General features: G+C 42.4%; 4 protein-coding genes across 6 annotated transcripts; 3 read left to right on the top strand and 1 right to left on the bottom strand.

Moving 5' to 3' along the window:
- Nucleotides 1-12: 12 nt before the first annotated feature.
- On the bottom strand, nucleotides 13-16,232 carry trim110 (tripartite motif containing 110). Of its 3 annotated transcripts, XM_042429869.1 has the most exons (9): nucleotides 16,022-16,232; nucleotides 6,237-6,383; nucleotides 4,896-5,432; nucleotides 4,709-4,804; nucleotides 4,264-4,497; nucleotides 2,957-2,979; nucleotides 2,647-2,792; nucleotides 2,035-2,306; nucleotides 13-1,580 (listed from the first exon to the last, which is right to left on the bottom strand). In XM_042429869.1, the coding sequence occupies exons 3-9, from the start codon at nucleotides 5,382-5,384 to the stop codon at nucleotides 1,311-1,313; spliced, it is 1,530 nt and encodes a 509-aa protein (XP_042285803.1). In that variant the 5' UTR covers nucleotides 5,385-5,432; nucleotides 6,237-6,383; nucleotides 16,022-16,232; the 3' UTR covers nucleotides 13-1,310. The 3 variants fall into 3 exon arrangements, with proteins under 3 accessions (XP_042285803.1, XP_042285802.1, XP_042285804.1); XM_042429868.1 differs by lacking the exon at nucleotides 16,022-16,232 and having other exon boundaries at nucleotides 6,237-7,022; XM_042429870.1 differs by lacking the exon at nucleotides 16,022-16,232 and having other exon boundaries at nucleotides 4,896-5,404; nucleotides 6,237-7,022.
- On the top strand, nucleotides 7,726-9,318 carry LOC121909359 (GTPase IMAP family member 4-like). Its single transcript, XM_042429871.1, has 2 exons — nucleotides 7,726-8,447; nucleotides 9,168-9,318. The coding sequence occupies exon 1, from the start codon at nucleotides 7,852-7,854 to the stop codon at nucleotides 8,362-8,364; it is 513 nt and encodes a 170-aa protein (XP_042285805.1). The 5' UTR covers nucleotides 7,726-7,851; the 3' UTR covers nucleotides 8,365-8,447; nucleotides 9,168-9,318.
- Nucleotides 11,518-12,381, top strand: LOC121908261 (free fatty acid receptor 3-like). The gene has a single exon (XM_042428167.1). It carries the CDS (start codon nucleotides 11,518-11,520, stop codon nucleotides 12,379-12,381), a length of 864 nt encoding a protein of 287 aa, XP_042284101.1.
- A 669-nt stretch (nucleotides 16,233-16,901) lies between the features above and the next one.
- Nucleotides 16,902-24,833, top strand: sall2 (spalt-like transcription factor 2). The gene is made up of 3 exons (XM_042429867.1): nucleotides 16,902-17,043; nucleotides 18,985-22,865; nucleotides 23,223-24,833. The coding sequence occupies exons 1-3, from the start codon at nucleotides 16,968-16,970 to the stop codon at nucleotides 23,532-23,534; spliced, it is 4,269 nt and encodes a 1,422-aa protein (XP_042285801.1). The 5' UTR covers nucleotides 16,902-16,967; the 3' UTR covers nucleotides 23,535-24,833.
- The last annotated feature ends 570 nt before the right edge of the window (nucleotides 24,834-25,403 follow it).

Here is a 25,403-nt window from a genome sequence, read left to right as displayed (position 1 = left end):
TCGTAGCTTTAATGAAACTTATTTCAACACAGACAAATATAGCTGTTTTTGACTGAATAAATGATTCACATTGATGCAAAATTATCTATTATACACCTTAAAACAAGTATCCTAAAATGATCTATTTGCTGTAGTGTGCAGCACAATCCTAGTATTATAAGTGAATAAAAATATGAGTTATCACCTGTTTCCATTTGAACGATCTTGTATTCCATATCAGGTGAAAAGATCTGTTTCCTCCCAGCTGGAGTGCCAAAATCTGGTCAAAAATCCTCTTTCTCTTGCTCCTTTATCACATTATTTCACAGCAGTCAGATCGTAACCAAGCCAGAGTATGCTATGATCTCTCTCTCTCTCTCTCTCTCTGTGTCTCGCTCTCTCTCTGTGTGTCTCGCTCTCTCTCTCTCTCTCAGCCAGCCCCCTTTCCGCCTGCTTCTTTCTCACTCTCTCTGTTACATCCGCCCACTCACCTTTACAGTGACATAAAGAAAATAGGAAGATAATTGGGTATCTGAGCCGCTTCAAAGAGCAAAGTTGGCGAGTGAGTGGCAGTTGTTTTCCTTTTTTCTTTAAAATCTAATCAAACAAGTGTCTTGTGTGGCTTCAAGCTGAGTTAAAAGGGATCAAATGCTCCGGCTTGTTGCTTGTGCACCTTCATGTGAATTTAAACATTTACAGCGCCAGTGCTCTCTGTGACTTGGTAACTTCTTTTATAAGATATTAAAGGGTTGGAATAACAGATTATAAAAATCAGTTGCTCTAGAGTGTCCATGTGTTGACCAGCCTGATGAAGAATGTAGACACACCTGAACACCTGGACAACTTTCAGTCAAGCTGAGGTAGGCTTGTTTACAGCATCGGACAAAATTTCTGGTATCAACGGTTGCTAAAAGTCACAACCGTCTTTTACATAACAACGATAATAATATCTTTAGTTGTCAGTCATTCACATTTTTGAATAATTGTTGAATAAATAGCAGATAAAAGGTAAAAATCTTGCAATTGTCCTGCTGTCCCACCAGGATCCACTCATAATCATGCATTAAAAGCTCCATTTTCATTGTTCCCTGTTGGAAATCATTTCCATGTCAGTATCACCTGATCACAGTTTTAGGTGATTCTTTATTGAGTGAGAAGACGAGCTCAGCCTGAGAGCTGACAGGAGAGAAACATCAGAGAAGCTCATGAAAAAAGTTCAAGCACAGGTTTGTGTGGTTCCAGAGTTGGGAAATAAATCAGCACCAGTTTGTCTTGGCATGGCTTTCTCTGTGTTCATCAATGTTGTTTCCTTGGTCCTTCTTTATTTCACCTCAGACTTTTACAATAGAGATACGGCTGTTGAGCTCAGCTTTGTAAAGTCCAAAGCCCAAGCACACCGGCTGAGTGAACAAGGTCGAGAAAGTGTGGAGGTGGGTTAAGTTGTTAGACGGCCCCACCTCAGAGAAGGTGATGGTGCCTGCTCCGTAGTCCACAGCTACGGCAACACGGTTGCCGGTCATTTGGTATGTGAGGCGGATCTTCCTGCGGTTGTGCCAGGCAGCTAGCTTCCTGTCATGTTGCTGCGTCAAACTCCAGGACATCTGGAGATTTAACAGAAGCATTTTAATCAAGGAACATGTTTTCTTTTTGGTTGAAACCTACAGTGGCAGATAAAGATGGGTGCTGTTGGCAGTTTGATCATATTTAAGGACACTATACATGTAACTATTCAACATCAGTATATCAGTGCCATGTCAATTTCAAAACATTTGTGTAACTGACAAAAATCTATGGAAGTTTTGGCTGCATCTGTAGAACATGGAATTACTTTGTTTTAGGGCAGAAAAACAGCTAAAGTGAACTACAGTATTTTTGAGCAGTGTAAGTGTAACTTATCACTTTTCCATGTAGAGCAACACCTGGTGGTAAATGTGCTCTAAACACTGACCTGTAGGTTTCTACTCATCTCACTGGTAACAAAAACAACAAATCACTTCTAAACAATGTGACATACACCACCTTAAAAATGCTAAACCATGTGGGTGGTACACATACCTTGTTGTTCCCAAAGGCGTTGCCTTCTTTCCCCTTCCGTCCAATACTTTTGTAGGAGACGCCGATATCCCAGAATCCCTCAGCCTGCAGCTCCCAGTAGTGAGTCCCAGCTGAGAAGGTCTGGGCCGTGAGGACTTGTGGCCAGTGGTCGAAACGGTCGGGGTGAGCAGCACAAGGCAGGCGGTTTTTAACCCGTGTAACTGAGCGCAGGTCATCAGAGATGCTCAGAAGAGGATGGGCCGTGTTAGTGTCCAAAGTCAAAGGACTGGTTACTGTATAAGGAGAAAATTTAAAAAAAAAAAAAAAGTTGTTACTTGTGGGGGGTAAAGCAGAACCTACAGCAGGATGCAGCTCTTGTAAAAATAACAACAGCTTTATTTGCTTTTTATAACTTGAGAAATATTTCCAGTTGACACCCACGTATTGCTGAAATGCAACCGTGCATCTGCACAGTGCTAGTTACCACACATAGAAGACCATTCTTTGCCACATGAAATCAGCAGATGTCAGAAAAATCATTCTTAAATTATGTGAGGCCAGATCAAATTTGAAAGATGATGTTAAAAAGGTAAAATAAATAGTGTGGGCATGTATCACCCATCTGCTACTCACAGAGCTCCCTCTTGAGGTCACTGAGACAGCGGAGGGTGGCGGTGATGAACTCTCGATACTTGCTTTCTATGTCCTCCAAGATGTGCTTCCTGTCCAGACTGACGGGATCAGGTGTGTAAAGTGGGCTGTTCAGGTCTGCTAGTAACCTACAATACAAAAACACAACACATAGGAAACTGATCTCATTTTAATGAGGAAAAAAAACAAAAAACAAACAAACACATTCATCCCACATACATAGAAACACTCCCTCACATCAGCACACCTAAGAACAACCTCACACAGTTTCATTGACTTGTTCTGGACTTACTTTGTATCATCTGATTGAAAGGCCTGAGGAAAGAGGAGTACACGTCATGTATACAGTGATTTATCACTGAAAGTCAATCTATACATCTCTATATCAAGAACAGCATGGAAGATTAAAAATGTAAAATGCATGAAGAACATTATCACAGCTATTTCTAAAATCATTTTGCCCCTTTTTGAGAAGATCATTTGGCTTTGTGCTTTAATAATAGACTGTTTTAAGGCCCTAAAAACCTATTTTCTCAGTCAGCTTCTAACTATGAGTGATTAGGTCCTGCATTAGCACACAATTTTGTGCCAAAGTTAGAACAGGTTTGGTTATTACACTTGAGAGATTTCTGTATTTGTGCTTTTGTCTGTGCCCTTCTCACTGGTTTGAAGTGGGCGGGGCTCAGCTGGAAAAAAGGTGATGTCATGTTCACTTTTGAGTGAGACTCTGGCAACAGTGAGTTGTTCGCAACTCTCAATCAAATTTGATCAATCTCAGTTTGTACTATGTATTGTTCGACCACGTCAGAGATCAAGTGCGTTTATAGCTTTTCCAAATGGCCACAAGGCAGAGAGGAAAGCTGACCATCATAAAGAGGGGGGAGATGATATTGTGTCAATACAGAGATAACGGCAGACAATTTCAGACAGTTTCTCCTGGAAGGTAATTGTAGTGTTGCACCCATTTTTTCACACAAAAAGTGACAGAAATTGTTGTTTAACAAGGACAAAAGAGAGCAAGAAAGAGAAGTTCAATCCTTGTCTCCTTTCTTACCCAGACACAGCTGGCCAACTGGCTCATAAATGTCACATTGTCAGTTTCGGCAAGTTACAAAAATTAAATCAGACACAGCCCTCCACCAATTTTGATGTTGGATATGTGTGAGGAGAGGGGATTACTGAAGCCAGACAAGCAGTTCTGATGAAGCATACTGGCAGCTTAATGCACAGAGGTGCTTTGAGCTAAATGCTACAGCTAGCTTTCCCATGTTCACCAGTTTAGTGTGTTAGCACGCTAACATTTGCTAATCAAGAACACTAAGTACAGCTGAGACTGAAGGGAATGTCAGTTTTGCAGGTATTTGGACATGAACCAAAGTCTTGGGCAAATTAAAATTTTGACCTGATGATGGCAATAGAGGAAAGTCATCAGGATCCTCTGGGGATCATGAAATTCTGTATCACATTTAATTGCAATACAATTGTATACATTGTATACATTGCATTGTATACATAAATTGTATTCATTCATGTGACCTAGCTCTCAACAAATCTGACACTGGTAATGTTCACCAGATTCTCTGTTCAGCAAAGTCTTACCCAGATGAGCAGGAAGGGGTCTGTCTCTGCCAGCAGTGAGGCCAGGTAGTGCTGGATGCTCAGCGTCTCGCTCAAGTCTTCTCTCACCTTCAAGTAGTCCTCATACACACGCTCAGTGACCTGCTGTCTCTCCTTCTTAGTAATCTCCCTCAGGGCTACCACCAGATTCTTCACCTGGACCTGCAGGTCTGAGCCCAGGCGCTCCACCTGGGTGTTGTCCTCCCTCAGAGAGTCCTGCAACCAGGAGTTGGTGATTGGTGATCATTGTAGTGAGACATAATCAAACCATTTGATCAATCTGAATAGGAATGTCAGTCTGAATCTGAAGATTTACATTTTTGAGTCCTTGTGGATCATAACTTGCACAGATGACGTATAAAGACCAATTTCTACTGAGAGTCATTATGTTGCATTTCATCTGCACAGTTTAAATATTTTTACTCACAGCCATGGTGGAATCAAAATTTTCATGCTCTTTGAGGATTCGCTCTCCATCTTTCAGCTTCTCCTCTGCTTTTTGGAGCAGCGTCTGCAGAATGACCTGAGAAAACACATATTTAAGAAACCCCACACTGAAGCTCAAACAAACACAAAAACACACTGTATATATACTGCATATTTTTTCAACTAACCTTTAGATCCTCTTCCACCTGTCTCAGCGCCTTCACTTTATGCTGAACATGGGCTCCGTCCAGCAGACAGTCACCGCACAAATACGCCCTCTCATCGGCACAGTAGTAGCGGAATATCTCTGTGTGTGTCGGGCACCTTCGCTGAGAAAGGTCCCCCAGTGGATCCACCAGCAAGTGGGTGCTAAACGCTGGTCTCTCCAAATGCGGCTGGAGGTGTTCAGCACACAACGACACTTCACACCTCAGGCAAGTCTTGACAGCCAAGGGAGCCAATGCTTCATCTTCCTTGGGAGGGCAGCAGTCACACAGCACTTCGCCGTGCTCCTCCTGGCACTGGGGGCAGGTAAAGTGACCCTTGCCCTCATCTGGGTTGCTCCAGGCTTCACGGATGCAGGCAGGGCAGAAGCTATGACCGCAGGGCAGGGGGGGTGCTTGGCTGAAGATATCTCTGCAAACAGAGCAGGTCAGCTCTTCCTCCAGGGATGCCATAGGGAGGGGATCACAGGTCCCTAATGTGTGTCACACAAGGCTACTTAACTACGCAACCATTCAAACAGAGGATTTACACAGAGGAGAGAAATCAAAAGCACACTGATGAAATTACAGTCACATACGAAACTATAAACCAAAAATTTAACCACAAAGACAATATTTTCACAAGTTATGTTCTCCTGTTACATGTAAGAAGCACTAATGCCCAGAAGGGTAATAAGACACAACAAGTATTGAGCTGGTGGCATGTGGGAAGTCCTTGTTGCACTCCAACTGTGCACTTATAGACCACTAATCCTCTACTGGGCTTTTGCCTCCTGTGCTCTATGAATAGAATTCTTGACAACGTACTAACCGCTATTACTGAGAAAATTCGCAGTGGGAGGACAAAATGACGGCTCATAGTCTAAGCAATACACCAGCACCACAAACTACTGCCTAAAAATGAGAGTTGAATTACTCAAAATGAAACTTATTTCTCTGTAGACACAATTTAGAGGGTCATCCGCAGAATTCCTTCCATGTCAAATATTTACTAAGGAATTCACACAGTAAACAATAGTTTACGGTAGATAAATAATCAAAGAAAACTATGCTTTTCTGGTTATCTCAGTAAGGGTAAGGGTTATCTCGGTAAGTTAGGTTGTAACACTGACCCTTGATGAGTTTTAACTCGACTCAGTCCCAAGCTGTTGCAGCGGAGGGATCAGGAGATCATCCTTGACAGCTTATTGGCCTGATTTACTCTACATGTGCTCTGCTTTTAACCAACTCATATATGTTCAAATTAACTGAATTTTAATAGCATAATAAGTAAATGAGAAAGGTATAGAAGAAAAGTGTCCTTACCTACTGATGTGCTGGTGTTTGCGGGCAGTGGCCATCGGTGAGGGTGTGTGTTGTGTCTGGTCAGTATGTTGACTGTGGAGGCTAATCCCAACAGATTCGCAGTGTCTGCTTCAGCAATGTCACTGGATTCAGAGAGGTCACATGACCCTGAGATGGGAGGGGGGTGCACGGAAACTTATTAAGTAACTTTGAAGTAAACTGGTTTCCAATAATGTCACAGTTAAAAGATTAACCATTGTTCTCAGAGGGCTTGTCTTACTTTCTTCTGCTGAATAGTGACATCAGCTCTATTAGAGCAAAAGGCTGAAACACATTACATTTTTTATATATTGTCAAGTTAAACTTCTTCTCATTAGTTGATCCTATTTATGGAAATGTATGGCATTGGTTCTACTTAACAAATATTACTGCAAGATGAAGGGAATTCAGACTGTGTGTATGGGGAAAAAAACTTTTCTGATTGTAAATTTCCATTTCACTGACAGGTTCAAAATGAGTGCATTTCACATACCTGATAAACCAGTATTTCTCCTTCACATTTTTCCTTCATCATAACCCATCAAGTGCTAAAACTGGAACAAGGAATGTGATTTATGTCTGAGTTTATTTTATTTTGGGGCAGGGGGCTGGGTATCGGTACTCAATACCTCAATAATAAGGTATGAACCAAAATAACCCAGTACCAAGTAGTATCAGAACTTCTGCAGTCAAATGATAACTGCATTTGATCCTTTTATACCCAGATCTAGAAAAAAAATGGCTATTTGTATAATTTTGCACACAGCCAATCACCACAAGCGTTCTTTAATTTAATGCGATGTGTGACTGGCCCACTACCACAGCAGCTACAACCCCTACAGGTCTGTGGTGATAATATGACTGAATGCTTCCATTCACATGATGGGTATCGAATGAAGTAGAAAAAAAATGTATCAAATTAAGTACTCTATTGGTATTGGTGTCACTTTAAGGGTACTGGTATTGGTACTGGTATCAGCCCTGTTTTGGGGAAATATACTGTAAATAAATCATTTGCACTTCAACACAGGTTTGCGGTTCATAGATGCCTATTTTGTTTATTTCAACTGTCCATGTGAATACCAGAGGGAGGAGCTTGTACTTTTTCTTTGACAGTTTTTCCTCATACCTTTTTCAGATCAGAAAGATTAAAAAAAATGGGTGCACAAAGCGTCAAAGTAATATAACTATATAGTAAACAAGGAGGATTCCTACTGTAGTGCAAACACTAGCATTTTTCTAAAACAAGCAAGGTTGAATCACAAACTAAAAGTTTCCTCAAGGTAATTTCTTTTTTGGCAAACCCCAAGAGAAATGAAAAGTGTGAGTATTGAAGTGGAAAATGCTGAGTAATCTTAATTACACAGTGAGTGGTTCATCATTGAAGTGATTTGATAAACTTCATGTATTTATCTTTTGACAGTAAATAGAGCCAGTTCCTACTTTTTCTGTTAATCTCACTGTCAGATGAGGTGTAGGCCTATTGTTTAGCGGAAAATCAGGCTTTTGCTGGCTGGCTGGTTCCTGCCTGGGAAAACCTGGGTGGGAGACTGGGCGTCCTGCTGGGACGGGGAGACAAAGCCAACTGGGTCGGTGGATGGTCCAATTGGTAGACACTCCAGGCTGGTCAAGGTTCAGCTCCCTCAAGGATACTCCAGAGAAGGTGAAGCAGGAGATAACAAAAGGAGTTTCACTCTGCACTCCAGGGCCCCATGCCATCATCCTGGTGGTCTCCACCGCTGTTGCTTTCACCAAGGCCCACTTGAGGTCCATCAGAGAGCACATGAGCCTTCTGGATGTTTGGAGACACACTCTTGTACTCTTCAGCTGGTGTGACAGCATTGGAGAAACCACTGTGGAGCAGTCCATAGAAAGTGGAGGCAGAACTCTCCAGTTGCTGGTGAGGAAATGCAACAACAGGTACCACAGCTTCAACATAAAGGCAGATGATCCGGCTCAGGTCACAAGACTTCTGGAAAAGATTAAGTGGAAGGTGGCGGAGAACAGCGTCCTCTGTCTTAATGCAAGTGAGACAGACAACTGGGAGGAAGAGGAAACTGCGGCAGAGACAATGTCACCACCTGGGGAGATGTTTGAGGATTTTTGCTAAAGGAGATGAAGAACTTGAGATGAGCATTGGGAGGATTCTAGTCAGGAAAGAGAAGGCAAGCAGCATGTCTGAACCCCCATATAGTGAGTATTTCATTTCTTCATAAAATATGCTAATTTAAGTGGTGCATTTCGAAAATCTTGGTTTCTGTTTGTTTCTTATTTTGCAGCATGGCTCTACCACTTTGTTTCAGATTTAAATATCTCAATGACTAATTGTATGGATTTCCATGAATGTTTTTACAGACATGAATCCTAATAACTTTGATGATTCCCTGACTTTTCCTCTAGTGTCACCAGCAGGTCTTAACTCATCGTGTGAGATGAATAGATGAATTGGCACAAAATGTTTCACAGACATTCATGGTTTCCAAATGGGGTTTCCTACTGAGCCTTGACTTTTTCAACATGCTAGAATAAGCTGGTGAATATGGTAAACAGTATACATGCTTAGCATTGTTGGTGTTAGCACGTTAGCATGCATTTAGCTCAAAGCATCGCTATGACTAAGAACAGCCTTACAGAGCCACTAGCATGGATGAAGTCCTGTTGTAGCCTAATATACTTCCAGGCATCACTTGTCAATCAAACAGTATATTCAGTACTTTAATGTCTTCAGCTCTGAGTTTCTGTACATCAGGAAGACATGTTTTATGGAAAGCTGGAAGGCTAGAATCTTGAAAAAGGATGAAGAATTGTTGTGTTATTTGGTCTTATATGAAAAGTCAGAGGTTATTCATTTTAAAAACACATTAGATGTAATATTTTGTGTGTGTGTGCGTCTTTATATTTATATTCTTCTAGTGTCGGATGAAGAGCACAGGTCCAATGAGAAGAAAGTCTCTACATGACTGAGAGAGCAGCAGTGTGGGAGAGACGATATGTTTGAGTATGACTGTGATCTTCAGTCATCATGGAGCTACCTGTAGTGTCAGCAGCTGAAGTTAAATTAATAAAGGGATGTACAGTATATTGCAGCATATAGGCCTATATCTATTGCAGCATTGGATACTTTTTATTCAAGTTAGACTATGACATTATTTTGGCACTGATGTTAAATATTGTGAAACAACATTCTTCATACACTCAGTTGTTGGTTTATAAGGTAAGTTTAGCTAAGACTATTGTAGTGTAATACAACAGTCTTGCAGTACATTCATGAAGGTTATAATTTTCAATTTTTGGTGCAACTGTAACTTTATGGTCATTTAGTGGGATGAAGTTTGTGGTGCTGTTGAATTGTATTGTTTTATACTGCAAAATGTATTGAATTTTAAGTATTATAATAGTATATATAATTTAAGTATTATAAAGTGTCAGCACAAATATGGGTATCTTAGATGTTTTTATAGACCAGACAGTTTTATTTTATTTTATTTTCTATTTTAAAGGAATAGTTTTATATTCTGGGAAATAAGCATATTGATACCCCTCATATGTTTGAACAGCAAGTAGATTGGAATCAGGAAATAGTTATCTTAGCTTAAAAGCTAGCCTAGTTCTATCCAAAGCTAAGAAAAACCTACCTAACCACGAAATAATCCTGTCCATAACTCCCTGTAAAACCACAGCTAATCATTTTTACAGTTCGGTATTCATACGGATTAAACAAATAAAATAAAATGTGTTAATTACTGAGCTTTAGAGATGCTAGAGGGTGGGGCTAGCCAGGCTAGCTGTTTCCCCCTGCTTCCAGTCTTTATGCTAAGCTAAACTGAATGGATGGCAATGGAAATGTAAATAACTTTCTTTTTAAATATGGACTTATGTAATAGTACAAAAAGCAACTTGTGGGGAAAAAAAACATGTTTTAGCTAATATGACAAAGAAATAAGTTTAAGTGTAATCTGAGGTTCATTTCTAGATTACCTGGGAAAGATCCGACCACATTCCTAACAACAACTATATAATGTTATCTAGTTAACTTGTTGCTTGTATTATAACAATGATATCTTATAATGTACCTTATTATGAATGTTTTAATGTGAGACCATATTATGTTTGAAAAAATAAATACATAACACACAATATACAACTCTTGCCTTACTTGCTCTGGTATGACCAGTAGCTATCTGTGGCTAATGTTAGTCTTTACATAGATACTGTTGTTTAAAAGACATTACTGACTTTCTGACTCTTTTTACATGTGCTACTGTAAAGCTACAGTTAAGCATTTATTGCATTTTCTTGCTTTAATGTATTATTCTGTATTTGTGTGTGGAAGCATGTACTGTATGTGGTTACATTAACTGTTCAGGTGTATATTGTATATACTGTCTGTGTGTATGTTTAACCTTTGGGCAAATAAAATTGAAAAAAAAAGTTTTTCCTTTTTAATTGAGATGTGAGTACATCTTGTTACAATTTAAACTGCTGCCTCGTCTGTCTCCATCACCTGCTCACCTGTTTGAATTTATTTTGTATATTATCGCAATGGGATAGGTCGTGACGTGCCTTTTCCAACATATTCATATGGTAATATCTCTATCCTAGAGAGATACTCCTGGTTTGCATAATTCCTGTTCCATGAAATAGGTGGCTGAAAGGTTACTGAAACTTCAGACTGCATGACTGAATGACAGCGTATAACTACACTGCTCTAACAGGAAACAGAGTTGGGAATAATGCAAGAAAACACAGAGGCAAAGGTGAGAGCATAGAGCTTGGGGAAATAATTGATGAAAATTGATGTGGCATTTTCTTGGTGGCTTCTAAGTTTGCAATATCAGTTTATACCTGGTGGTAAAAAGGAAAAAGATACCAATATTTAACTTGGAAGCATAATCTTATGGATATAACAAAAATAAAATGTTTCAGTGTTTTTATTTAGTCCTTTTTAGTCTATGACATGAGCCTGTGAATTTGACCCCACAGATTATTAGAGATTATTAGAGATTATTACTTTTTTTTTTTTGTCAGGATGTTTGGAGGAAGTGACAGTGTAATATCTGATAATCTCTCAGTCACGCTATCTTACCATGGATGGACACTGATAAAAGAGAACAGCAAAAACTACAACTTTACTAAGAATAACTTCACAGCTGAAAGCATCAAGGTCGATGCTCCACAGATTGCCAACAACAGCAAGATGACTGTGATACCTCAAAATACTTCACTTCTCCATTGTGAAGATTCTTTCTACTACACAAACATCATGGGCATTGTGGTGGACTGGGTCATATTCTTTGTAGGATTACCTGAAGTCTGCCTTGCCGGCTACGCTCTCCTGTGTCTACTCAAGAAGGAAACAGCAGCTCCGATCTTTGCCATAAACTTGCTCCTGTCAGACCTAATTCAGATCGGGATCACAATTGTCTTTATCGTAAGTAGGTTTTTTGACGCTTCCTATCAGCCTTTCATCAGAGCCCGCTGTATCGCACGACTGCTCGTCCGCTTGGGCCTGACCTCCAGTTTGGGTTTCATGCTGCTGATTTCTGCAGAGAGGTATTTATTGGTGGCTTTCCCAGTGTGGTACCACACAAAGAACAATGCAAAGTTTTCTATCCTGATCTCAGTTTGCATGTGGACCCTCTCACTGGCCTACAGCTCTCTGGATTATGTCTTCTTGACCAACAAAAGGGTCTCCTTGTTGCTATTCTCCATCATCTGCCTCCTCCCTGCTCCATTTCTTGTGGGTTTCTTCACAGCCACATGGAAAGCCCTCAGCAGGAGTATAGCCATGAGACGTGAAAAGAAAAACAGGAGGAGGGTTTTGGGGGTTCTGGGTCTGGTATTGGGGACATATATAGTTTTGTTCTTCCCCTTCAGTTTCAGGAACCTTTACTACTCTCTCAAAGGTGACACAGATGCAGAGGACTTGGTCAAGGATTGGTCTCTTGTTGTGACTAGTGCCCTGGTCTACATTAGTCCTATGATAGACTCTTTAATCTATATTTTCATGAGGAGGGACATAAAGGACACAATGGAAGCATTTGCCTGCTGCAGAACACCACTGATGAAGCTTCAAGAGCTTCAGGAAAAGCTAACAGACACTTCCCAGATAGATACGGCTTTGTAGCTTGAAGGCTACAAAATGAGCATGTAGGAGTTTTTCATCACACCTGTAGCATTTCTGCTTGGACTGAGTTATTTGTTTCTCACACACTACCACTAACTGCTTCTGAATTTGTGAATTACACCACAAACCAGAATTGTCCATTCTTACAAAGTCTATCTCACAAAGTAGGAAATAGGAAGTCAGCTGGAAAATGTCCTGAGAAAAAAGAAACACTAAACCACTCCAAATCTGGAACAGGTTTTTAAGTCAAACTGTTTTCTTCCGTGCCATTATCCAGTTAACCCAGTAATTACTTCTAGTAAGAAACGTCGAAGTCCACAAAGTCAGAGTCCAGAGACCAGAGTAGCTCAAGTCAAGACCAACATCAAAACATTAGAACAGTGCTTTTCCAAGTACAACAGTAATGCTACACAAATTTCTTAAGTGTACTAAACCATTCAAAACCTACCCCAGTGTATAATAGCTGACTAATAAGTGCATAGAATTATAAGGACTGTAAAACACAGTTTAAGTTAAATTCAGTTAAGCTAAGATAAGTAAAGTTAACTAAAGAAAAGCTAAGTTAAGATAATAAGCTACTAAAGCTAAGATAATAAAGCTGAACAGACCAATTATTATTTTATTTTATTTTTTTCTGTGTGTGTAGCATTTGGAGGCTACAGACTACATTTCGTGTTTCCTTGTCTTGTAAAATGATAAAGATCTTGAATTATTATCATCCAACTCATCTCTACAGAGCATTTTAGCATCTTTCAGTTGCAACTTTACTGTTCTGGTTCACACACACACACACACACACACACATTGTCTGACCAACTGAAGATGCCTATGAGTATTGAGTTGAGTTGAAGACACTGTCTTTATAGGACATTATCTGTAAAATAGAATATAAATGTATTTGCCTTTTACCTGTCTTTATTACCTGTTTTAAATATATGTGCATTATCTACACTTGGAGTGAATGTTATTATTAAAATGATGTCACAGGGCTCAACCTCATTGCAATGTGTCTCTAATCTTTTGTCTCTGAGAGACACCTAGTGGCATAATTATTGTAAGACATGAACCACAGCACCTGTCAGCTTCAGTGTGGGCTACCAGGAGACATGGTTGTGAATTGATAACACAATACTTAACCTGTATGATGGTGATAAGAAAAAAAAATAGTGTCAATCTGGGAAATTGTTCGAGCAACTAGATGACACATGAGCAACATGGTATCCGAACACTACCACACACTTGAGAAAGTCTGAACATGTACGAATTCCCACAGGCAGTACAGTACGGTGCAGAAACTGAGGTTGTTGCTTTCTTCTTCAGCCTTAACCTGTATTCCCCTGATTCCAAAGCTGATATCATACTGAGCCATCAAATTAATTTTTTCCTAATCCATGACGTTTGTGGTTTTGGAAAATAAGAGAACAGAACAGAACATCTTGTTAAGTAACCACTAACCACACAGACTGTCCGGCCACAGCACCATCATTAGCTGACTAATTCAGTGTTGTGTTGTCAGCCACAGTCGACCTTCTACACACCCTGCTCAAAATACTGTCACAATCTGAAGCTGGGACATAATGGTGCTTTAGCAGACCCCTACACAGATCAGCAGTACTGCAGCCAGGAGGTGAATTATCTTGGTTAAATATATCATCTGTTTACATTACTATATCTTCATAGTTTGTAGCCTATCAGTAACAGATGGTGGTTCATCAGGAACAGAGTGAGTGAATGAATAAATGAATTATACAACATGTGCTTTGAGGTTTCTATTATAACCATGATACTGTAAGTGCCAACTTGATCACCAGTCAACAAAGCACACGTTAAGACATGCAAGAGAAACTATATAGTTACACATAAGGTTGAAATATGCCATGTAGGACTAGGCTACTATTGGATTTTATTTGGATTGATGGATTTGTTTCTATAGATTTTTATCTCCAAATGACCAAATTAAGATGGTGAATTGGCCCAACTGCATGTCTTTGTCAGTGGAGATGGTTGCATTGGTTGGCTTTTAGATAATTTATGAGCACCTCTATGTGCTTCCTGTTCACTGGGAGTCAAAGGCCCATAATAGACCATTAAAGAGTGTAATGACATCCCATCAGCTATACTGGGATATCAGGTAACAGTGCCAATAATCTAACTTTTACAACAAAATGCTATCACTGAAACTAAATAACCTATTTTTAATTAAAATATGAAAAATATGAATTTTTATGACAAAGGCGGGAACCACAGTCATCCACACCTGTGCCAATCTTATATCACCATCACTCAGTGTGTGTGACCGGGCCTGCGCTCCTATGTGAGCAGCACACTGAGAGCCAATGTGGAGGTAACCTGTTTCCCAGAGGACCGTCTGGCTGCGAGGGCCATTAATTATAAGAGACAGGGAGACAGACAGCTAGCCAGCTAACCAGACAGACAGACAGACAGTACCGCAGAGAGCGCAGACAGGCCGGACAGGAGCAGGCCCCGACAAATACAAAGAGAGGAGGAAGAGCACGCACGGCCAAGAAAAATAATCCTCCCCCTGTAGCGAGTACTACAGCTGTCTGCACCGCCCCTGCTTTTCCTACTGCCAGTGGACTATGAGTAAATACATTCAGGCATAATAACCCTTTTGTCATAAGATAGAAAAAAACGCGATTTGCGGCGGAGATAAATAATTGAAAAAAATGCGGCTGTCCGACTGCGCATCCCTGGGAGTGAATAGGGAAATGCTGCGCCAGTGTCCCGGCTGAGAGACGGAGCCGATCTTACCCAACATAAGCTCCGGTGCTTTTTCCCCCCTTGTCATTACACAATATCGCTGCCAAAAATCATCGTTTCAAACATGGTAAGTTGTTTTTGTGTTATTATTAAAGGGGTTGTGTCGGCGACGAGCGGCCTGTGGGGGAAATGCACATCCGGGACTGTATTTTTTGGAGAAGTCATAATATTTTATGAATCATAACTTGTTATGATGTGGGAGCGCGCGTGGCGTGCAACAGGTCGCCGTACAGTAGCGGGGACGCGCATCTATTTTGCGCTTGTTTCCAAACATTTCTGAGAAACGTCCGACCGTCGATAACGCGATCATGTTGGCAAGATGGCACGAAAAAACACGAATGCGTTGTTGGCACAATAGACTTCTGGTTTAAAAAAAGCAACGATTTTCTCTGTTTTGACTGTTTGATAACTATTACAGTTAACACTTCTTTTTCTCTGACAAAACATTATCGATTACGCAGTGACGCATACATTTATAGCCTAATGATTTTTTTTATCGATCATTGTTATTGTTCGGAAATCACTGCTTGGTTTGCATAGACAAAAGTGTCCACAGGCCCTCTATAGAAAGGACATAAGTCCGGTGTTAAACTGTGCATTAGAGTGTTGAATGAATAAGACTTCCACTGTCCGACAAAAGAAGATGTTTTAAATAATTCAGACTCACGTCATTAACTGATTGGATGACTGCACTATAACATTCACACTTTACATCAAATCTCGGATGCATTTTATTATTCTATCCAAGCCTCAGAGAGACAGAGGGGAGGTGAAGGGGTGTTGGGGGGGTGTCACAGGGCCCGGGGTGAAAAATGATTTCCTTTCTCACTCCGGCTGTGTCTTTCTTTCACTAGCCTACCTCTCTCCACGTGGTAAGCAGTCGGGATGAGGGTGAAAAGGGAGCATTGTGCCTCCAGTCAGTGGCCTTATGTGTTGGAGAGGCTCTGAGAGGGTGATGTTCACTCAGCTGTGCTCCCTCAACGCCATTGTTGCAAATTCCTCCTCATTTCAGCCGCGTTGTTGACTGAGCTCACACAGGAGCCTGCGTGTGTTGAGGCGGCGAGAGCATCATGCAATCCCACATAGCAAATACACACCTTGAGTAGTGTTCATGTGAGACCATGTGGCCTGTGACATACTATAGGCTTTGGTGAAATGTGAAATTAACCAGAATTCATTTAACCGAGATGGGTTGGCTGATGCGCCCACCTGCACGCACTGTTTCCTCCTATTACGTACAGGCAGATATATAAGGTTAAGACTTACCAAAGGACTGCCATCCTGAGTTTTTCATATCACTAATCGCAAGCATAAGCAACAAGGGCCATTATGTGATGAACTTGAGCGTCAATGTATGAGGGTTTACTAAAGAGAGGCAGTGGACTCTTGGCTCAAAAGAAGGGGTGTTCACTCGCCATTTGAATGCAAAGTAGTGGATGAACAAGTGAGCTGTGTGTGTGTGTGTGTGTGTGTGTGTGTGTGTGTGAAGAGAAGGAGGACCAACGGTGAGTTTTTGAGAAAAGGGAGACTTGTTGAGAGAAACTGTCACACATGCCTCTTTGGCACTTTAGTGCTGTTTTTCTTTTTCTGCACCACAATGCCACCAACGTGGATCCGCTTAATTATGACTAATCGACCCGGAGCACCCAATGTAATATTTTTGGAAATTATAGGCTACTTTAGTTTTTCTTCATTTTTTTCAATTTGAGTTATTTAGACACTTACTTTTTTCAGTGTGCAGGGAGACAGAATAAAAGTTGTGTGTTGGTCAGTGCGCCCCTGCGTCGGTCCCGTCCTGCAGAAGCATGTCCCGTCGGAAACAGAAACGACCCCAGCAGCTTATGAGCTTGACCCTCGGTGCCTGTCGGATACTTGAGCATGGTGAGAAATAGACTACATGTCCAAAGATTAATGGTTGTTTAGTATCATGCGATTAAGATTGGATGGGACTTTTAAAAGTCACTAATGAAGTCACTTTTCTTCAACATGCAGAGGATGAATGAATAGTAGCCTGATATATCTGATTTGATGATATATCTCATACTGTATCATTATACATTTTGTACTGTATTGTAAATTTTGATCTAGCATGAATTGTCCAACCTCATATGGAAAATAGCAGTTTGGGATTTGAACTGAAATATTATTATAGGCTATTATAGGCTTGTGGCTTGTTTTTAATTTTGTTGATTAGGAGGTAATCATTTAATCAAAAAAAATATTTGTAAATGTTTTTTGCCAGAATTGGTCAACAGTTCAATCAGTTTAATTTGAATTTAAAATTTGTTTTGTTGCATATTATATTTTCACTTCAAGAGAAAGAGGGCATGTTAAAATGATTGGCCTTCATTGTGGTTGCAGTGATTAGTTGCTTTCTCTGCCCTGTAAAATCAAAGTGTCTTCACTCCCCCTCACTCTAAGGTTCAAAGACACAGACCACCCAGAATAGAGGGACAGAAATCCACAGAGAAATATCTGTGAAAAAAAGAATGTAAGGTGAATTTGGAAATGTGTTATAAAGCCAAGATACGGATTTGGTAAAGATTAACCATGAGAAGGTCAAGGAAAAGGAAACTTTGCGAGGCACTGTATAAGGTGTTGTAACTGCAATAGCATTAGACCTCATTGTCCCCTTTGAGCTTTGTTGCTGGGCACTGGAGCATGAACATACCCATGAAGAAGTGTGTGTGTGTGTGTGTGTGTGTGTGTGTGTGTGTATTTGACAGTGTGTGTGTGTGTGTGTGTGTGTGTGTGCATGCATGCTTGTGTGTCTATTTGTGTCTGTCCGTCCACTCCAGTTACAGGAATAGGGGCCACATTGTGTCACAAAATTGTAGCTTTCAAGCAAACAGAAATAAGTACTGTATGTGTCTACGTGTGCATGAGCAACCCTTTGCATACAAAGTGTTAGCCTTTTTTGTGCCTGTGTGTTGACAGATATGCTATGTGTGTGCATTTTCACCTCTGTCCCTCGATACTTTTCTGCCCTACGTTAGCTTGTTGATAGTCTGTGAGTCATCATGTCTGTCTGCCGGGCTGTTTGTTTTCTTTGCACGCCACCTCTCTTCCTCTGCCTGCCCCTAAACCGTATCAGGAATGCGACCCCAGTGTTTAAGGTCAAGTCTGCTAGCCAATCAGGCACCCAGTACAGTGTCCAGTACCCAACCAGGACCTGACCCCTAGCACCCCATTGGGTTACTGGGGGAAGGGCTCTTAAGGAGATAAAAGAAAGATTGAATGAAGGAAAAAAGAAAAAGAAAGAAGCAGGGATGGAAGAGTGTCTTGGTGTGTGACTGTGGCTTCTTTTTTATTGGGGGGGGGGGTTAACTCCATTGTCTTGTGCGTGTTGCCCTGGAAACAAGGTAGGCTCCTCTACGGGTGAGCAGTGTATTCTTGCAGACCAGTGGAATCTCTGCGTATGTGTGTGTGGAAGCATGTGTGTCTGCATGCATGATGTGTGTGTGTGTATGTGTGTGTGGTCACGGTGGTGGGGAGGCTGCAGTTGATGAGGGTAGACAGGACAAAGAGGAAAAGAAAGCAGTGGTGGATGATAAGCTGGTTGAAATTAAACCCAGATGTTAAAAGTCACCTCTTAGATCCTTGAACTCTATCATTTCCTAGACATCAAGTAGCCGCCTAATAACACCATCTACATCTTAATACTGACTTTTGTTAGTTATTTCTATGTGTCCTACAATGTTGATTATAATTAAGCTATCTTATAAATAAAGATTGTAGACCTTAACATAAACCGTGACTTTTTTTTGTCGTGATTTATGACAATAAAATTACATTCAGATTTTCTTCTTTCAATTTCCCTAGATGACCACTTGGCAGTGAAGTCAAACTCCTATCCATTTATCCCGGATTCTCCCTTGTGCTCTCCATCTTCCTCTCCTCAAAGCTCCCAGCTGCCCCTCGCTCTCCGCTTATCTTTCAAGGGCTTGCAGACCCCCTCTCTACCCACTGAGGGTCCACTGCTGTCCTGCTCACCAAGCCAGCCCTCCCACCAGCCCCTAAAAGACCCACAACTCTCCCTCTCCCCTGACTTCCCTTACCTTTCTCTCTCTTCCCAAACTCAAAATCCACCTGCCCTTCGACTTTCTGATTGTAAACCTGCATCTTCTGCAAGTGCCCTCATCCACCCTTCCCGAAGTGCACACATGGCCTCTCCCAAATTAGGGCTGTCAGCCACCACCACCACTTCTTCTTCCTCCTCTTCATCCTCTGCCTCCCTATGTCCTCCACCCCATCCCGGAAGCCCCAGTCGTGTGCCTGAGGGTCCCCCAAGTCCTGTTACTCCCACCCCCAGCCCAGGAGTGACATCAGCCTCAGCTGCACCCTCTAGGGCCCAACTGAGCATTGCCCTGATCCTAGAGGAGTTGCGAGTGCTGCAGCAAAGGCAGATCCACCAGATGCAGATAACAGAAGAGATCTGTAGACAGGTACTACGCCTGGGTGGAGCATCTTATACTATAGACACACCCTCCCAGTATCTCCTCCCTCCCCTTCCTCAGCTCTGTCTGGAAGGCAGCAAAAGGGCTGCCAGCCCAACAACCCAGCCAAGTGCATCTCAGCCTTCCACCTCTGCAGCTCCTCTCCTGGCATGTTTCTCCTCCCTGCTCCCCTCTCAGGCAGCAAACAAACCCTCAAAGCCAAGCAGTTCTTTGTCTCAAATCCTGCAGCCCCACAAGCCTCAGATGGAAGGCACGGGAGGGACTGCAGGGGCTCATGGTTATCTGAGGGTTAGTTCTCAATCCTCAACTCCTGCCACCTCTTCCTCTGCTGCCATCTCAATGGCTTCCTCCACCTACCCGCTAGCCCTGTCTTTAGCTCTGCCCAACCGTTATCTTCATGAGAAATCTCCAAATACCACTTCAGTGAGTGGGCACAATGGCCTGTCCTTCCTAAACTCATCCCTCCCAACATCAGTATCTGTTGTCCCAAACACCCAACATGCTCTGCAATCTGTCTCTGGAGGAGCAGACTCTTCCTCTACATCCAGCTCCAACAATACTGTCCGTCTCCACCATGCCTGCCGCTTTTGTGGAAAAATGTTCAGCAGTGACTCTGCCCTGCAGATACATCTACGCTCACACACAGGGGAGCGGCCCTACCAGTGTCCAGTGTGCCTCAGCCGTTTCACCACACGAGGCAATCTCAAGGTGCATTTCTTACGCCACCGTGAGCAAAACCCAGAGCTCTCACTTTCACTCCTGCCACCATCTTTGTTTGGGGTAGCATTAGGTGCCACTGGGGGATCAGATATGGGACAGACCGTGAGCAGTGGTTGTAGTACAACTGGCATGAATATGATTCAGAAGAAGCGAAAAAGCAGACCTGAAGATGAACCATATGGAGATAATTTGGAGGTCAGTGGTACCAGCGCTGGGCTGTCTCTGGGGGCTTCTGGGGGATCCACCCCTTCTACCCTACCTCTACCTCCTAGTGTGGATCTGGCTTTGATTTCCCACTCTCTGCTGCAGCTCAATAGGGCTGCAGCTGTAGCTGCTGCAGCCTCTATTGCCTCTGGCTCTTCCCACTCGTCCTCCTCCTCTTCAGCTTCCACCTCTTCTCTGGCCACCTCTCTCCTCTCCAACCCTTCCTTGTCTTCGTCCTCCACCATCACAGGGTTATTCAAGGGAACCAAGCAACAGCATTTTGATGAGAATACTCCCCCTCATGGCCCCATGCTTTCTCCTGCAGCCTACTCCCAGCTAGCCCACCTGCCTAAGCTCCTTTTCCCATCTGTCTCCACTTCTTCTGCTACCACTGCTGTACATTCATCCCTCTACAACCATCCAGCCTTGGGGTTGCTACGCACTCCGCTACCCTCTACTCCAAGCTCCCACCAAATTGCTTCTTCCAGCCATTCTCAGCTCTCTTTCCCTTTCTCTTCCTTTCCTAAAGTCCCAGGTCCACCCACTAGCACTCCATGCTCCCTGCCTTCCTCCATGGCTAACTCCACTCCTACGTCTGAAACTTCCAAGCTGCAGAGGTTGGTGGAGAAGCTAGAGAAGGCACCTTCCTGTTCAACTTCTCCATGGACTTCCTCCTCTACTGCCACCTCTATGCTGGAGGTGTTATCCAGCAGTACCGCTACCTCTTCAGCAAGTTCAGCCAACAATCGTTTCACAAACACCAGCACTTCTGCCACCTATGTCATGGCGTCCCCACCATCCTCGACTCTTGTCACCACTTCTGTTTCAAACTTCACCCGTGAGATGATTGCTGCTCTGGGCATGAGTGCCAATGGAGCAAGTGCCATGGCGGGGGGCATGTTACCATCACTGAGCATCACAGGTCCAGCTGGTAACCTGACAACCAATCAGTGTGGGATGTGTCTACGGGTGCTGAGCTGTCCCAGAGCACTCCGTCTGCACCAAGCAACGCACCTTGGAGAACGCCCTTTTCCATGTAAGATATGTGGACGATCCTTCTCTACCAAAGGCAGCCTACGGTCACATCTGGCCACCCATCATGCCCGACCACCGAATGCACGTGTGCAAAACTCTTGCCCACTGTGTCAGCGGAAGTTCACCAATGCCCTAGTGCTTCAGCACCACATCCGTATGCACCTTGGTGGACAGCTGCCCCCAGATGGCACAGAGGATTCTGCACATGAAATACCAGATGAATCTAATGCCAAACCCTTGTCACAATCTCAATCCCAGTCCACTGACTCAAATACTGCCTCTAATAAAACATCTCCTCAAGCTGGCCACTCTAAGAGCCCAGCCCCAAGTTCACAATTTCAAACTCCAGCAGTTGGCTCAGTCCCTGTCTCTAGCAGTATGACATCGGTTGAGTACACCAAAAATCCCGGCAAGTGTGGGTCCTCCAGCCCAGACCTCATCCCCCCCTCTGACCTTAGTCCTGACCCCTTTATGAATCCCACCACACAGACCCCACCACCAGGCAGTGTGGACCCCCCAGTCCTTTGTGTAAGTGCCCCCTTGCCAGCCCCCCAGCAGACAGATCAAGCTTCCCCTGTTGGCGAAGATAATCAAGTTGAACAACAAACCACTGTTGATGTCCCTCTTCCTGAATCCATCTCACCTATGTCCTCCATTGTTACGAAATCCACAGTGTCCCCTAATGTTATGGTAGTGGACTGCAGAGCGGATGAAGTGTCTACCTGCTCTGATGCATTCCTTGTTTCCAGATCAAACCAGGAGAATTTACAAAGCACACCTGCCCATGGTGCCCCCCATGCTTACACCTGTTCCAGTACTATTTCCTCCTCTAACCTGAGTCAAGACGTTCCTGATGCTCTTGCTACACCAACCCTGGAATCAGACTCAGTCCCGCCAAGACCTCAATCACCACAACCCATGGAAGAAGACAAAGATCAGTCTCATCCACCAGCAACACCAAAGCAAGACCAAGCAACTGTGCCTGATGAAGATCCCAAAATGACGTCAACTTTGGAGACTGCAGACACTATCAGTGTTGAAGAAAGGGGTGCATCACATAGAGCTGCCACTTTTGTAAGGGAGACACGTCAGAGCTTTAATTTTGGCTCATATGGAAGGGAAGACCGAATGGAAGGAGTGAAGATTAGTGGATCTGCTTCAAGTGAAGTGCCAGATGTTCCCATCAGCCTTGCCCCAACTCTACCATCTCCGATGTCTCGCCCTGAGAAGAAAACTTATTGCTGTGCTGAATGTGGAAAAGAGTATGCTAGCCGCAGTGGGCTGAAGGTAAGGAAAAAGACATTCATGTGGTGTAAAAATAATTTGGACAAATGGAGTGTAGAGCATTAACTTTTATAAAATGTCTACAGGTGCTGGTTCAAAAAGCAAAGAGTGATGTTATTGATGTCCCTTCTCCTTCTGGAGGTTTTCACATGTTCAATCTCAATGTATTTTAGTGTAGAGGGATTATGTTTAAACAAATTAAAATGCACAGCCACTGGATTCTTTTGGTCAGTAGTATGTATGGTACTACTCTGAAATAATACAAATGTTTGGATATGTTTGCTGTGTAATTGATAGTTGTTATAACTGAGATCAAAATTATTCTTATACATGATTTTTTAAAATTCTATTTATTCACAGGGGCACATGAAGCACCATGGTATAGTGACCAAAACAACGCGTCCACCAGCCCGGAGTAGTCGTTCCTCCACTGACCAACTTCCTTCTTCTACATCTATGACTTCCTTGAACATTCCTGCCACCAGGAGCTCAGCAGGTTTCTGGAACCAGTACCAAGCCTTCCTCAACACCAGTACCGAGTCAACTGATGACCCAACCTCTGGCAGCAAAGGAGAGAATGAATCGGCACGGTCGGCAAAATCGCCCGTTCGATCTCAGGTGGATCCAAGAGTTCCAGAGGAGGCTGCGGAAGAGTCTAGTGAAGGGCCATAACTCAAGTCAGCATGATTGGCTGAATGATGTTCTGGTGTTTTCAATCAATGTTCACCTTTTGGTGTATGGAAAGTATGGACTTTTGCGTAGTACTGCTTCCTTAACACATTTCAAGTAGCCTGTCAGTTTGATAGTCAAAGTAATATGTTTGTATGTGAAAGTTGTGAGTCAATCAGCTTGGTCTTGTGTTAAAAAAAGAGACAGCTATTGTACAAATAACGGTAAAAATATTCAAGTAACAAAGTGAGTCCAGTAATTGCTGTGACACTACGTTGTCTGGCTGGAGTTGTTAATAGTTTGATGCAAATTCTAACAAAAAAATAGTATCCCTTTTGTGTCAGTGTTTCATATCAGACCTGGGTCAAATAACTTTTTTTTTTCCAACTTATCAGGCGCAGATAGGTAAGGTTTACCACATTTGAACAAATTTGATATTATAAGCTAACAAGTAACAAGAAAGTACACAAAAAATGTTTCAAATAATTGTATGTCATGATTTAAACATGATCTAAACCATTGTGTTGTACCATGTACCAAATCCAACCCAGTGGGCACCAAAGGAGGCTCAAAACAACCAAAAGAAAATGTATCTGCACATGCTACCCGACTTAGGTCTGTTTTATAACTAGACAATTCGTTCCTTCAGTCACAAAGGAAACTGATATGAATGAGGTAAGCAGGATGAAATTTTGTTTTGCAATAGCAAACAAGGCCAACAATATGAATGTGTTTCTGTGGGAAATATTAAGTCTTTTGTCTCCCATTTTGTGGTTCAGGTAAACTACTCGCTCATGTCATTGTGATTTACTTTTCACTATATCGTCCTGTCAAACCAGAAGCACAGCTGCAGTGTTTGTGAACCCAGTGAGGACATGGTCTTTATGTGACCTTTGACCTTCAGCTTTGTGAATATTATGAATGTTGTTTGGTCCAAAAGTAATATCTGTAACACACTTTCAGTTACTAAAGTTACTAATACTTTAAGTTACTATATATATCAGAAGTCTATGTCTGTTTGTTGTAAGCTGTACTTTCAGTATCTCCATATTAAAAACACATTTGGAAAGAAATTCTTGCTTGGTCTTGCTTGGGAGGATTTTGCACAACAAAATGTACTAATATTACTTTCCATAAATATAGCGTGTATAAATGCATACAGGCATTTTTGTGTCTGGTCATAAATGCCATGATCCCTCTCACACAGATGTCACTGATCTCTGCTCCCTGCCAAGACAATCAAAGCTCTCCTCTCTTGTGTCACATCAACCAAGAGGCTGAGGGGAGTGGAGGAGGCCAGCTGTCTTTTCTCAGCCATAGCCAACAAAGCAGCGGAGCACATGCTGTAGGTTACGGGAAACATGTGTCTCAAGCCTTCAAAATTAAACAGTCACTCTGCTCAGGTACGAATGTATAAATTTGTTTCTCTGTGCATGTGTATATAGCTGCTAATGCGCATCAGGACCACAGCAGCCACCCTTCGACTTATATGATGTGAAATCTGTGGTTGCCATTACAAGTAACAAACAAGTGCTGCCAAATGAACACAATGCAGGGGACAGAGCCAGCTGCTGTGTGCATGTGGCAGTCTACAGTAATGATTTGGGACCCATATTTTACTAAGCCAAAGTGCAAAGATTTTCCTCTTGAAGAAAGCAGAAAGACTCATGCAAGCAAAATAATCCATGGCAAACCAGAATCATGACGGTATCAAGGGAGGTTGTATACCTCAACTGACATATAACTGTGTATAACTGACACAGATAACTGTTTAAATGTATGTGCAGTATGTACATTAGAGGGCGCAATTCCCCCTTTTAAACATTTTTACCATATGTTCAGGCCTATTTGGGTATGACTTAGAATCAGCGT

Source organism: Thunnus maccoyii, chromosome 12, assembly GCF_910596095.1.
Source record: "Thunnus maccoyii chromosome 12, fThuMac1.1, whole genome shotgun sequence".
NCBI lineage: Eukaryota > Metazoa > Chordata > Actinopteri > Scombriformes > Scombridae > Thunnus > Thunnus maccoyii.
Note: the sequence above shows the minus strand (reverse complement) of the source record. Positions and strands in the feature narration are given on the sequence as shown.